The sequence below is a fragment of the Rhincodon typus genome, chromosome 13 (assembly GCF_021869965.1).
Source record: "Rhincodon typus isolate 14 chromosome 13, sRhiTyp1.1, whole genome shotgun sequence".
In the NCBI taxonomy this organism is placed as follows: Eukaryota; Metazoa; Chordata; class Chondrichthyes; order Orectolobiformes; family Rhincodontidae; genus Rhincodon; species Rhincodon typus.
In genome coordinates, this window is record NC_063344.1 from 33,158,254 (window position 1) to 33,172,883 (window position 14,630).

The 14,630-nt window shown below is 40.6% G+C and overlaps 1 protein-coding gene across 5 annotated transcripts in view; it reads left to right on the plus strand.

Annotated features, from left to right (window-relative positions):
* atp13a3 (ATPase 13A3) overlaps positions 1-14,630 on the plus strand; it is a 129,628-nt gene that overhangs the window by 83,629 nt on the left and 31,369 nt on the right. For all 5 annotated transcript variants that reach the window (XR_007263487.1, XR_007263488.1, XM_048604250.1 and 2 more), the window contains exons 24-25: positions 1,236-1,278; positions 1,360-1,469. Coding sequence is in view for 3 of the 5 variants with exons in the window: in XM_048604250.1 (XP_048460207.1) it covers positions 1,236-1,278; positions 1,360-1,469 (153 nt within the window). In the remaining 2 variants the exon portion in view is untranslated. The remainder of the gene's footprint in view (positions 1-1,235; positions 1,279-1,359; positions 1,470-14,630) is intronic.

A 14,630-nucleotide genomic window follows, 5' to 3' on the forward strand; every position in this document is an offset into this window, starting at 1 on the left:
GTTAGAGGGTTAATGGTTGGACTCTCTCTTGTTGGAGATTGTCATTACCTGGTACTTATCAGCCAAACCTAAATATTGTCCAGATCTTGTGGCGGTTTGACATGGCCTGCTGAATATCTGAGGAGTTATGGATAGTGCTGAAGGTTGTTCAATCATTATCAAACATCCCACCTCTGACTTTATAATGTAGGACATATTATTGATGGAGCAAATGGAGATGGTTGAGCCTAGGGTACTCCTGCGGAACTCCTGCAGTGATGTCCTGGAGCTGAGATGACTGACTAGCATCCATAACCATCTTCCTTTGCGCTATGTAAGCCTTGAACCAGAAGAGAGTGTTCCCCATGATTTCTTTTCCCTGGTAGGGGTGTGGTAGGTGGTAGTCAGCAAGAGGCTTCCTTGCCCATTTTTGACCTGATGCCTAAAGACTTCATGGGGTCCAGAGTCAATGTTGAGGACTCCCAGAAGAACTCCCTTCCAGCTCTATGGTACGGTACTGCCACCTTTGTTTATTGTGATGTTGGGACAAAAATGCCCAGGGATGATGATTGTGGGTGTCTGGGAAGTTGTAAAGTATGAGCCTGTGAGAATGTCTGTCAGGCTGTTCTTGACTAATCTATGCGACAGTCTCCCAATTCTGACACAAGCCCCTGAATATTATTAAGGAAGACTTTGCATGGTCAGCAGGGTAGTATGCTGTTGTCATTTCCAGTGCTTTGTTTCATGCTGGGTTGTCTACCCAGTTGCAGTTCTTTTATCAGACTTTGTAACTATTAGATACAACTGAGCTTGGAGGGCCTCTAGAAAGGGTAGTTAAGAGTCAACCTTATTGTTGTGGATCTCGAGTCGTATGTCGGCCAGACTGGATGAGAATGTCAGATTTTTTTTTTCTTTTCTGAAGGGCATTGGTGGGCTACTTGGGCTTTTATGAAAATCAATAATAGCTTTGTGTCATAAATAGACTGGTTTTTAATTCTTAATGTATTAATTAAATTCAAATTCCATCATCTACCATGGTGAGCTTCAAACCCAAGTCCCTAGATGGTTAGTGGTTAGCCTATACTTCTGGATTCCTCGTGCAACAATACCACCACAATACCAAAATTTTAAATTATTGTTAACATTTAATAGTTGTCTAAAAATTGTGTTGTCTTTGGATTTCGTTCAACGCATTAGAAAACACTAATACACTGAAGATATTAAATATCTTGCTTGAATCCTTGTTCTTCTGACAGCTATTACGTGGGAATGTGTGGAGATGGTGCCAATGATTGTGGTGTAAGTTTCTTTTTATCATTTTTAGATTGTTAACATTCCTAACTATTTTGGAAATGTATAAAACATAAATGTGATTTACAGGCACTAAAGCGAGCACACAGTGGCATCTCACTGTCTGAATTAGAGGCTTCCGTAGCGTCACCGTTCACATCAAAAACTCCAAACATTGCATGTGTACCAAACCTGATCAGGTAACTTTTTTCTTTAATCCTTAGAACTGTAGAATCTATATACATGATAAATTACTTGATCCTTTTTTTCGATAATGTATGCCATATATCATCTAATTTTGTTTTAAACTTATGAATTTTGTAATTATCTCCTAGAGTTCTACTCTCACTGCTAAAACCAAATAGCTTTCCTACCTTTATTTTATTTATATTGTTTCAGTAGATTTCTTACCTCTGTATTTTGTTTGTACCTTTTAATCAAAAGGCTGGTATCATGTTTCTTGACAAAGGTAAGAAAACTATTTGGCTTTCGCGTACGCACGTTTGCACTGCTGCTTTACCTGTAGAGATTAACACCTTACTTGCTTTGTTTGCTGATTCATAGTAGTTGGATAGTTTAAGCAACGGATGTTGATCTTGTTCATCTTAATTGTTAGTCCTTTTCATATGATTTAAGAAGTACTTATGTTGTACATATTTTTCTCACTATGTGCTATACTGTGGATTTGACCATGTTGAGTTTCAGTAGCTATTTTGTTCGCTGACACATTTTAATTATTAATTTTCTTCATAATTGTGGGTGCTTTGTAGAATTGCTTGCCTTTTCTAGTTTGCAAATTGAAGCAACTTATGTTCAGTTTCTGAATTAGAATTGTTCATGCAAACGAAAAACAATAGCAGTCAAAAACTGATTTCTTGGAAACTCCACTCAATACTGTCTTGTGTCAGGTAGTTCTTCTAATAATTTCATATTCACTTCTAAATTTTTCCTTGAATCTGAACGTCTTTGAATTAACTGGTAGCCTTTTATGCAAACTTTATTTCAAATCCTAACCATTTATGTATAGCTTTCCATGGTTTACTTGGAATATGATTAGTCATTAAAGTTTAAAAAAAACAGCAGTTGGATAAACAGATTCATCGCATTCTGACTCCTTTTAGGCTGTTGTTTACAAGTTCTCGTGCCCGTGATGTTTTCTTTTCCACATACTCCTTTATTGTTCTAACAGAAGTCTTACAGTAAAATTTTGGATTTGTTCTTTTAACTACACCATCACTGACGAAGGTGCTGTGGCTGAGGAAGATTTACAGGCTAGAACGGCAAAAATCTACATAGAAAACCTGAGAGTTTATGGCATATAATGAGACTGCTTGCCCCATCATGTATCTGTCAGTTGAAAAGCGTACCATTTGACCTAATCCCATTTTCCAGTATTTAGTCCATAGTTCTGCAGGTTGTCATATTTGAGATGTATATCCAGACACTTTTGAAATGAGTTGAGGATTTCTGCCTCGACTATTCTATTCAGGCTTTGAGTTCCAGACTCCTATCATTCTTTGGATGCAAACACTTTTCCTCATCTCCCTTCCAACCTTTTTATCAATCTCCTTAAATATAGGCCCTGAGTTACTGACGACCACTCAGCTAAGATACAAAGGGCCCTCCTCAGTTACTCTAGTCAGGGCCCTTACAATTTTGTACGTCTCAATCAAATCTTCCCTTAGCTTTTTTTGTGCCAAGGAGAACAAATCTAACCCATCCAGTCTTTGTTTAGTCTCACCAGTAGATTTCCACCAGTTCTACCTTTCCCACCCTAGCCAGTACCTGTAGGTATTGATGTGCCACATGGCTGGTTATAGAACAGGATCAATTGTTCCCTTATTCGTACTCCTTTTGTGATGTGGTAATGCAATATCTCCCTGTATGTGTGCAACCTTGTACAATATACAACATAAGTTATTTCAATTGCAGCCTGTATAGCTTTCATTATATAGTTTGCTGTTGTGCTAAACCCACACCTTGCTGCTTCTGTCTCATATTTCAAATGTGGACACACTGCAAAAGTAGCTTCTACACTGCACTTATCTAAAGTGATGCTTCTTGTATTATCTTCTGTCTCTGCTGCATATGGCAGTATATTATGATAACTCAAACAATACTCTCCTCTAATTACCCTAATATTCTGTCCTCTATATAAGGTTTTAGAAAGTGTTGATTCTGATAAAACTGGGATTGCCAAAACAGTGTTGATTAGCATATTATTATGTATGACACCTTCCATGTCAGTATTATACGCACATTAAACCCCTCAACGGACAGTTGGTCAGGCCATGCTCCTTGTGCCATGACTGGCTAAACAAATGCACATTTATTATCGAAAGGGGGACCTTTCCCTCATGAATTTGTTTCAGGGTTTCATTGTCTACTTGAACATCCATGATCCATAAGTGCTCAGACATCATTCCTCAATGCATCATTTGAAAGATTTTTCTGTACATTAATCAATCTATTAACGGCCCCTCTATGACTCTTTAATACAGTAGTCGAGCGATGAATTACCCATGTCAGCTCTTGGTTTGTACTGGGCTGACTGTTCTGAATGCGTCGTCCTTCTTCCTGAATTTTCACTGTTGCCAAATCAATAAAATTTACTACTGAGATCCCTGTGTTAAATACTATTGTGACATCATTGACCAGACCGTGTTTCAGTTGACTGTTTCTCTGAACAGAGCACAGCTATTAAACCTCCACCATCTTGGGGAGGCGATGGCCTAGTGGTATTATTGCTGGACTGTTAATCCAGAGACCCAGGTAACGTTCTGGGGGACCTGGGTTCAAATCCCACCGTGGCAGATGGTGGAAATTTGAATTCAATAAATATCTGGAATTATGAATCTAATGATGACCATTGAATCCTTTTTCAATTGTTGGAAAACCCATCTGGTTCACTAATGTCCTTTAGGGAAGGAAACTGCCATCTTCTCCAGACCCACAGCAACGTGGTTGACTCTTTACTGCCCTCTGGTCAATTAGGGATGGGTAATAAATGCTGCCTAGCCAGCAATGCCCTCATCCCATGAATGAATAAAGACCATTAAAGCAAGCCACCTGTGTTGTCACTTGTTTTACCAAAGCTGTATGTAATGCTTGAGTATGAAAACACTTAGGAAAACCAGTACTGGAGATGTTTTTGGATCAATGGGTACCAGCTCATGGTGTATATAGTTACGTAGAATTGTATCATCCTTAACCATCACCAGTCCATTTTCTGGTCCTGGGCTTTAAGCTGGAAGGTGGGGATCAGTAATGTATAGTCTCAGCATCTTTTCCTTAGTACCTAATGCTGTTGTGATGGGGTGTGGTGTAATGGTTTGATGTTGTCATGGGCCAAGACCTTTGTCCAGAACGCTGGGATATGTCCCTGTCACTGGTTGCTGCCTGGATGTGGGTTCATTTATTTTTCCCTTGGAGCTCCTGTTTCTTGACAAATGCTGTTTGAACTCTCCTTATTCTTACCGCCATGCCTGTGGCATCAGTATAGTAACATGTTGCTGGCCGTGGTCGGTGATAATAAGCAAAATCATTTAGTAATAAGTTTCACCTGTGACCACTGCTTCCATTTGTTTTTTCCTTTGTGTCTATACAGGCAAACGTATCACTAATTATGCTTACTTCATAAGGTCCTATCCACTTTGCCATGAATCCTAGCTTCTCCAGCACAATCTTTGCCATGACCTATCTCCTAAACTGGGTATCTCAGCCTGTTCTGTTCCTACCTGTACTTCCATGTCATGTATGATGTGAACATGCCTAACTTCCTTTCTCAGTCCATGCAGCTGCTTGCACAATTTTCTCACGAACCATTTAATCCTCTCACAGGTCCTACTTCATTGCTACAAATTTAGGTTCTCTATTGAGTCTCATTAGGATACTAGGTAACAGAGCTGCTCATTCCATTTCTGTGATGGTGTTGCCCTTCTACTGTTTAAGTCACCTGATAATATTCTGTTTGAAAATTATTACTAGATCTTGATTGTTGGCATTTAGACACAAGTGTTTTAACTACCAAATCAAATAGCTTAAAAGACACTACAGTTCTCTTAATCTGTATTCAGCTTGTGGATATTCTTTACTGTTCTTAATATAGTTCCCAAACTTTCAACTGTCCCAATTCAAACTTTCTCTTTGATATAACTTATATTATTCTTCTGAACTTGTTTCCATAAAAATTACCCATATAGTTGGTAATTTATGGCTGTTCTCAATTATTATTTCCTTATTTTGTTGGTTGTCTTCCAGAAAAGGGAACAAAGAACACACACATAAGCTTATGTACATTCCAAAATATTTTGTGACCTTTCTTTAACAAATTCTATTGTAAATTTTGCTTTCTGACTTCTCCCCTGAAAACACATCTTGTCTTTTCCAAAGACAGTTGCCTGTCCTGCAGGTATAGTCTCTTGACTGACATAGCTTTCAGTTCATCTGTTCTGCAAGTGGCTCCTAGGAGTCTGACCAGTCTGTGCAACTTTAGCTCTCCCATCCCACCAGCACGACTCTGCCTCCTTATCTGTCATCTCCTCTCCTGAATCTTCCTTCAGATCCTTTAGATCTCATCATGTCCTCTCAGTGGCAGTGAGGGCAGTGGTGGTGAGGGAGCCCAGCGTGGACCTCGTGGCGGCGGTGAGGGAGCCCAGCACGGACCTCGTGGCGGCGGTGAGGGAGCCCAGCACAGACCTTGTGGTGGCAGTGAGGGAGCCCAGCACGGACTCGAGTGCCCCCAGTCCTAAACTTGTTGCAGCGGCTGAGCCCAACATGGACATGTTCCAGCTGCAAGTGAGTCCAGTGCAGACTTGAACTCAGCCCCTACTTGCTTTTCCAGGGTGAGCATGGGACCTGGCATTAGAATTGGCAGCTGCTACATCGGCGGACGCAATGTCGGTGAAGTAGGTTGAGCAGCGAAAGATGGTGCCTGAGGATTGGTGACTTCATTGTTGGTTGTTTCCAATGCTGGCGGCAGCAAAATGGTGGCAGAAAGGCATTACAGCGATGGTGAAGTGGGCCCAGCAGTGAGTGATGCGACTCTGACATTGATGGGTCCTGTGCAGGTGGCAGTGAGGCAGTGGCGGAGGAGAATTGGACCAGTGGCAAGAGAGGGCTCCTGAAGAGTGGTGAATTCAACACTGGTTGGGTCCGGTTGTGACAGTACCGAGGTGGTGGAGGAGGGTTGGCAGCGAAGGTGTCATTGATGATGAGCTGGCTCAGGACTGCTGGACTTTCTCTAAGCTATGTATATATTTTTCTTATTCATAAAACTATTCAAAATGGCACCAGATTATGCTGACGGTGGAAAGCTTTTTGGTTGTATTTTACTATTTTTCTCACTGTTAAATGCTAGTGACAATAAAACCATTCATTCATAAAATCATTCATTCAAATTTCAACCGTTAACTAACAAACTGATAAACTAATTGTTGTGAAACCGTACCGGAAAGAGTCCTCCAGTTCTAAAAGCCATCCATCAACAATTAGCCTTTGCTTTTTGCCACTGAGCAGTTTTGTATCCAGTTTGTTATACTCCCCTGGATATCTTTTTATTTAAACAAGTCTACCATATGGATCTTTCCAGAAGTTTTTGCAAAAATTCAGTAGGCCACATGAACTGTACTACCCTCATCAATCCTTCTTGTTACTTTCTCAAAACATTTAATCAAGTTAGTCACGCATCACCTTCCCTAACAAATCCATGCTGAAGAGCCTTGATTAATCTGTGCCACTTTAGGCTTATCCTGTCTCCTAGAACTGATTGCAGTAATTTGCCCGGACTGAGGTTAATCTGATTGGCCTGAAATTATTTGATCAATTCCAGAAGCCTTCCATACCTTTGGCACCATTCCTGTATCCAGTGAGGATTGGAAAATAATGGTCAGACTTTCTGCTATTTCCTCCCTGATTTATTTTAAAACCTGTGGTACATTTTATCTGACCCTGGTTATTTGTCTACTTTCAAGGATGCTAATTCCATGAATATTTCTACTCTATCTATGTTTATTGCATCCAATGCTTTGCAGTCCTCCTCCTTAACTACAATATCTGCATAGTCCCTGTCTTTTATGAAGACAAATACTAAATATACATTAGGAACTATGCTATTTTGCTCATGCTGGAATCTTGACGCCCTGATGCTCCAACAGCACGTCCCTTCAAACATACAGTTAAGTACCTTGAGATATTTTACTATGTCAAAGAGGCTATATAAATGCAAGTTATTGTTTTGTCGGACTCTACTGTCTAAATGGACCCTTGGTATTTTCTTTCGATCTTTCCAGAAAACAATAGATTTGGAAGTTCACCTGGCAATGAATTGCCACACTGGTACCTGAATGAGGTGAATTGGGTGACCTTATCTCTATTTAATGTGGCGTTTGTTCTCCCAAGAAGTGGTGAGGAGCTTCAGCTTGCTATTGACTACTATCTTGGCAGCTCAATTGGACAAGTTGCATGACCAAAGAAGGACTCGCACTTACATAAAATCTTTCATGACCACAGATGTCCCATGCATTGCATCCATTAAGGTACTTTGGAAGCGTAGTTACGTTGTGATGAAGGAAATGGGTTGCCAATTTACATGTGACATCTGCTCACAAATAACAGTAATAAACAGCTGATGTTTTTAGTAGTTTGATTACAGTTTGAATAGCATCCAGGCCACAAAGAGTATCTCTCCTCCTTTTCCTAAAAATACTGTGATGAGACGATTTATTCCCACCTGAGAGGGCAGCTGAGACCTCTGTTTAGCACCTGATTTATGAGATGACAGCTTTTGGCAACTTCGCACTCCCTCAGTATGGCACTGGAACGTCAGCTTTGATTTTATTGCTGTAGTCCTAAAATGAAACATGATTTTCTGACCCAGAGACAAGTGTTATCACATATTGTTTCCTCTAAGAAATGATAGCTGTGCACAAGTCAGCAGTTTCAGTTATTCCATGTCTATGTTCGTGCAAAAAATGTAAAGAGCCTATGTTGTCAAATAAATTAATTGCATACTACCACATCAAAATTAGAGGATACATTGCTATCACCTGAGCCACAGACAGACTTCAGTCCCTCCAACTCCTTCAGAAACCGTTCTGCATCCATTTCTCCACACCCTAAATGCCTTCCTCTATCTTGTCTGTAATAGATGTCTTCCTACATCTTGGCTCCTTTGAGGAAGAAAGGAAAGGGGTTTGAAATGGTTGCCCACTTCAGTAGTAAAATATTTGCCCGGGCGCATTGAGAAATAATAAGTGGATAGGTAATAACTTGATTGTGGACTCATCTCTAGCCCCACTTCTGCCACTGTCTTTTATTTTTCACCCTTTGTTATCATGAAACATCAAAGAAGGATCATTCAATCCTAGCTATCTATAGTCTGTGGACAAATATCCTTTCTATTTCCTGATTCTGAACTCTAGTAAAACTACCATGTTCCAATAAACAATTGATCAATTTTACCTATGGGTTTTGTACATTTTTAATAACATAAGGATAAGCATTCTTTCAAGTTTATTTGGAGTTTGACAGTTAAACTGTCATTTAATTCTGGGCTCATGGTTTAAGACAAGTACCTGTTTAAATCCAGATTATTTTTTGGAATTTTCCATTTTAGAGTCTATATCTAGTAGTGGGCCTGGAGGTGGAAGTGATTTCTGCTTTGGAGTGGGGCATGAGTTGGAAACTGGGTCCCTGGTTTACTGATGACCTCGAGATGAAACTCAAAGGTACTATGAACGGTGGGATGTCTTATTCCCCAGAATGGTTGCAGCAGATCCTTCTGCCTGACCTAGATGACCTGCACAGATGTAGCAGCAGAGAAAAGTGCTTATAGCCCTTTCAAAAGAACCTGGATCCAGCAGGAAGAGGGCTATCAAGCCCCTGTGATCCAGACACTCACAGGAACATCACTCAATCTAACTGTGCCATTGTCAGTTACAATAATTGCATGCAGGCCAGTACTACATGGTTAAATGCACTGACTGACAGACTCATCTCATTTTGTCAGTGTTGTACCAGATCCTGAGTAGTGTGCTTCCTACTTACTTACTGGAGAGAGGGGACTCCGGGACCCAGCATGGTTTTGCAAGCCCATGAAGTGCTCATGAAACATACATTGTGAAGCCAATCAGTCCTTCTCTTTGTCTGTCTGCAGTAGACTGTTCGTAACACAGAGGTATAATCTCACATCCTTTTGAAGAACAAGTTGCATGATGGCAGGGAAAGGCTGTGACCATGCCGGAGCCAGTGGAAACATAGAACTGTGACAGGAAGCCAGTGAGGATGCCTCCAATTTGCTGTTGTCAAATGTGCAGATAGAGTGAGAAATTGTTTAATTAATGAAATGTACATGTTGAGCACCTAATTCTTTCTTTTCTCCACTCCAGGTACCAGTGGCCAATCAATGAAAAAGTAAATGACATAGCCTCCCCTCAGCTGCACCTTCACTTTCTCCTCAAGTTCTATTTGCTCCATCACCATTTGAGAATGGTGTATCCCAAACCTCATTGAATGCACCAGCATAGCTGCACTCTCCACCAGCAGAGACTTTTACCTTAGTGAGTGCACAATCTAGATCAGGCTGAGGCTCTCAATCTGATCAGCACATTATTGTCATGGATACATAGTCAGTGAAGAAAGTGACACACAAGGTCTCTGAGACTTGGGGAATTGCTGGAGATCAGACCTCTATTCAGCTCCATGTAAATGCCTCAGACATGAGAAACAAGCAGGGGGACATCAGGCAGAACTGCCAAAGGCCACCAGTGGACTGGAGTGCAGGCTGCAGGAGTTGTTCCAAGTTCTGTCTGCTATGATGTTTCAGACAATTGAGTGCTGGTTATTTCCATGGAATCATGGCAGCTACCTTGGAGTTCCAAGTCAGGCAGGACACACGATGGCTACAAAATATCCAGTTGAATCTGCACTCCATTGTTGCATCTATGGGTATGTTAAATAATGGCAAGGCGAGAGGGAGCAAGACAGTTCAGTCTGATACAAGGTGCCTATTCACCTCTAGGATTCCTGGAGATGCCATTGTGCACCTACGAGGAGGTGAAGCACCAGCCAAATACCCCAAGGTCTTTATCTCTGGATTGTCTGAAGGTGCCTGCCCTTTCCACACCCCTGTGCCAGTGACCACAACATCTCCAGCAAGACAGGCCAATCTGTGAGCATGACTGACTATCCTAAATTATTTGTCAGTGTATTTCTTAACATTTGCACGTGTTGTCTAATCACAGAATCACATCTGATGTTGGACATAGTTGTGAGTTTTACAAGTTTGTGCTGATTGGGTATCATCCATACGTTCTGGGGGATATCCTGTTTGACACCTTTTGCCGTTCTTTAGCACATACAACCTAAGCACCTAGAATCCCATCAGTGCTGAAATACAGATATAACATTACTCATTTGTGTGAAGGCAGAACATATTTTTGGCTTAATGGCAGCATCCTGTCAGTGGCAAACTCGACCTGTGTTGCTACTACATAGCACCAACTTAAAACAGCTTCACCTGTTGCTGAACATTTTAAGGTATCTTGTCCTTCTATGGTATTCTGAGGTAGACTAGGCACTTGCAGGACCAAAGGTGATGGTCTTTGGCCAGTTCATGAGTTTGTGTGATGTAGAGGGAGAAATCATCTGATCGGGGTAGCTGTTATCCGGCAGGATGGATTTGATGCATCCTCTTCAGCATCAAGCTTACAAAATGAACAAATGGTTCAGCGCTTACTTATGAGGTTACTGTTGAGGAAAATATTATACTTTGGAACTGTACAAATCCCAGTGTGTATGTTGACCCGTGAAAGTAGGCTTGTGGTAGATAGTTCTAGAGAATCTCTAGCTGATTTCCCAACTGGAATTAGGGACCATGTTTGGCTGCTCCATTTTAAAGGTAAATTTAAGCACAGGATAGAGCCCATTATGATGCACAAGGAAGTTCTAACATGCAGCCGTGGATTCAAACATGTCAAACATAATTATCTTACATAATGGAAATATACAAAGGATCATTTCATCGAAGAAACATTTCTCAAGAAGCCCAAAAGAACATATACATTTTACTGGTGTATTCCATTGGCAATTCTCCAACAATCAGAGTCAAACCAGTCAATGCTCTTACGAATGTAGTTTTACCTTTGTTACTCCAAAGTTTTTATGTCCTGTGTAGTGAAGCAAAATATTTGTTTATTTTATCATTTCCATATTATCGACTGTTAACTCCCCATTTTTATTCTCCATAGGACTAACACTCTCTCTATTTATTCTTTTCCTTTTTAAATTTCATTAGAAATACTTGCTATCCAATTTATATTTCCAGCTGGCTTCCTCATGTATTCTGAAAGATTAATCAGGAAAAATAAATTAGTCATTCTCTGCTGTTCTTTACTTTCTGTCCAATCATCTGACCTTCACCCATTCACCTTTGTGCAAAGAGTGGATTTTCCTTAACTACTTTATTTAAGTATGGATGGTGAGTTCTCCCCTTAGAACTTTTTTGACATCAACACACTATTTATTGTCTCACATCATCAGCAATGTATGTCTAATGTTGTTGTCATTACCTAGGGAAGGATAAGTGTATATTTTGGGAATTGTAGCCATCTGGCAAGTTCAGGGGAAGTAGCATTGTTGGATAAGTTATGAGTGAAAAGAATGGACCCGTATTTATTACATTCCAGAGAACAAAGGGACAGTCTATGTGCTGAATAAAGAAATGTGACCAGGCTCTGTAGGATGGAGGAAGGAACGATCTTTACCTTGGCTGGGGTGTACTTAGCCAGGTTAAACTTTCTTAGAATAAAAGGTAGACAATAAACTACAGAGATGTGAGGGAATTCATTCTCTTGGGAATGGGAGTGTTTCAAATTATCTGGCCCATAGGATAGTGGAGATACAGTCACAGGCTCAACTAATGTAATCTCCAGGACTATAGGGAAGCGTGACTAAGGCAACTAAGTCCATCATCCATGCTGAAAGAGAATTGTATATGCTTTAGTGTCCAATTGGCTGATACTTGATCCTCCTTCCTCTCTCCATATGTCCCTACGTCTTCCTTACAAAGTTCTCAGTAAAGCATTGTCCACATTTGGAGCACACATCAGGTTGATGTGAACAATCACGCCAAGATAAGATCGCATGTATGTGACTTTCAAGACAACCTGTATGTGGGCTTGCTTGAGGCAAGTATGTTTTATCATGTTTCCCTCCAAGAGCCTGAGGCTGCGGCAGTTCATAGTATTGTTCAAGTACAGTTGCAAGCAATTAGAACAAAGGCTATTTTTTTTATCCGATTGGACATATCCAAAGGATCACACTGCCGGCATAATAAAACAGGACTCTTTCAAATACGACAGTGGTGAATATGGGCCATCAATTTTCAACTTCCATCATCTGATTGATATATCTCAGATTTTTATAGACTAAGATGGTGCCAAAAAAAGACAGATGCTGACTTAGAATACTATGCTGTAGTCCAGGAGATCCATGTTGTATAAAAGAAGTCATCTGCACTAAAAATACTATTTCATCTGAAAACATTGAAACTAGGCAAAGAAATCTGCACCTCTTATTTTAATTCACAACTGTAAGATAATTTTACATATTAGGGGATGAAAGGCTCACCTTACAGTTGGTGAACTTAGAAATATCATGAAGCAAAACTTGGGAATACATAACTGAACCTTATTTCAGTAGCTATATTGAGCAGCAGAGCAGAGAGAAGGAAAAATATATTCCTAACAAGATTTCAAAGTCTCTCTTTCTTCCTGTCTCTGAGCCTACCTCTCCATGTGCCTCTCAAGACAACACCCATTGAAAAAGTAAAATGAAGAAACAACCATTCAAAGATACCTACAGATGTCACCACTAATGATGATACCAGTCAACGATTAAACCATTGTGATTTCATTTTAAAATACTAATAGCTCGAGGACTCTAAGGACTTTTAATCTATATAGTCATAGAGTTTTACACCATGGAATCAGACTCTTCAGTCCAACTCGTCCATGCCAACCAGATATAATAAACCGATCTAGTCCCATTTGCCAGCATTTGACATCCCTTCCTATTTATGTATCAATCCAGATGTCTTTTAAATGTCAGAATCGTACCTGTATCCGCCACTTCCTCAGGCAGCTTGTTCCTTACATACACCACTCTCTGCATGCATAAGTTTTCCATCAGGTCCCTTTTAAATCATTCTCCCCTCACCTTAACCTATGCCTTCTAGTTTTGGACTCCCCTACTTTGGGGGGAAAAGACCTTGGCTATTCACCCTATCCATGCCTCTCATGATGTTATAAACCTCCAAAAGGTCACCCCTCAGCCTCGATGTTCCAGGGGAAAAAAACCCCAGGCTATTCAGCCTCTCCCTCTCGCTCAAACCCTCCAATCCCAGCAACATCTTTGTAAATTTTTTCTGAACCCCTTCAAGTTTAACAACATCTTTCCTATAGCAGGGAGACCAGAACTGATCATAGTATTCTAAAAGTGGCCTTACCAATATCTTGTACAGCCACAACATGATGTCCCAACTCCTGTGCTCAGTGCACTGACCAATGAAGGAAAGCATGCCAAATGCCTTCTTCACTACCCTGTCTACCTGTGACTCCATCTTCAAGGGACTATGAACGTGCACCCCAAGGTTTCTTTCTTTCAGCAAAACTCCCAGGACTCTATTACTTGCTGTTTCATTACCAAAATGCAGCATCTCATATTCGTCTACATTACAATCTGCCTGCCACTCCTCAGCCCATCCGATTGAGGTCCCCTTGTACTCTGATATAACCTTCTTCACTATCTACTACGCCACCAGTTTTGGTGTCATCCAACTTCTAGTCTCCGTCACCTCACCCATGGCTATTGATATTACAAATATCTCTGCAAACGGCCCAGCTTCCCCAGCTTCCCTCAAAGTTCTGGAATACACCTGATCATGTCCCGGGGATTTATCCACCTTTATGCATTTTAAGGCATCCAGCAACTCCCTTTCTGTAATATGGATACTTTTTCAAGATATTGCTATTTATTTCCCCAAGTTCTTTAGCTTCCATGTCATTCTCCACCGTAAATACTGACACTAAATACTCATTTAGTATCTTGCCTATCTCCTGTGGTTCCATGCATAGGCGGTCTTAATTCTTCCTGTCAGGACCAGATGTTCATCCCCTTTTAAACCTATTATTTGTTTTTGTTGGAATTTTTTAAATTATTTTTCCTGGAGTTAGGTAATAAAATTCCTCTTTATCACCTAAGAAATCTTTGTAATTGCCTCAGAGATAGTAGGAACTGCAGATGCTGGAGAATCCGAGACAACAAGGTGCAAGGCTGGATGAACACAGCAGGCCAAGCAGCAT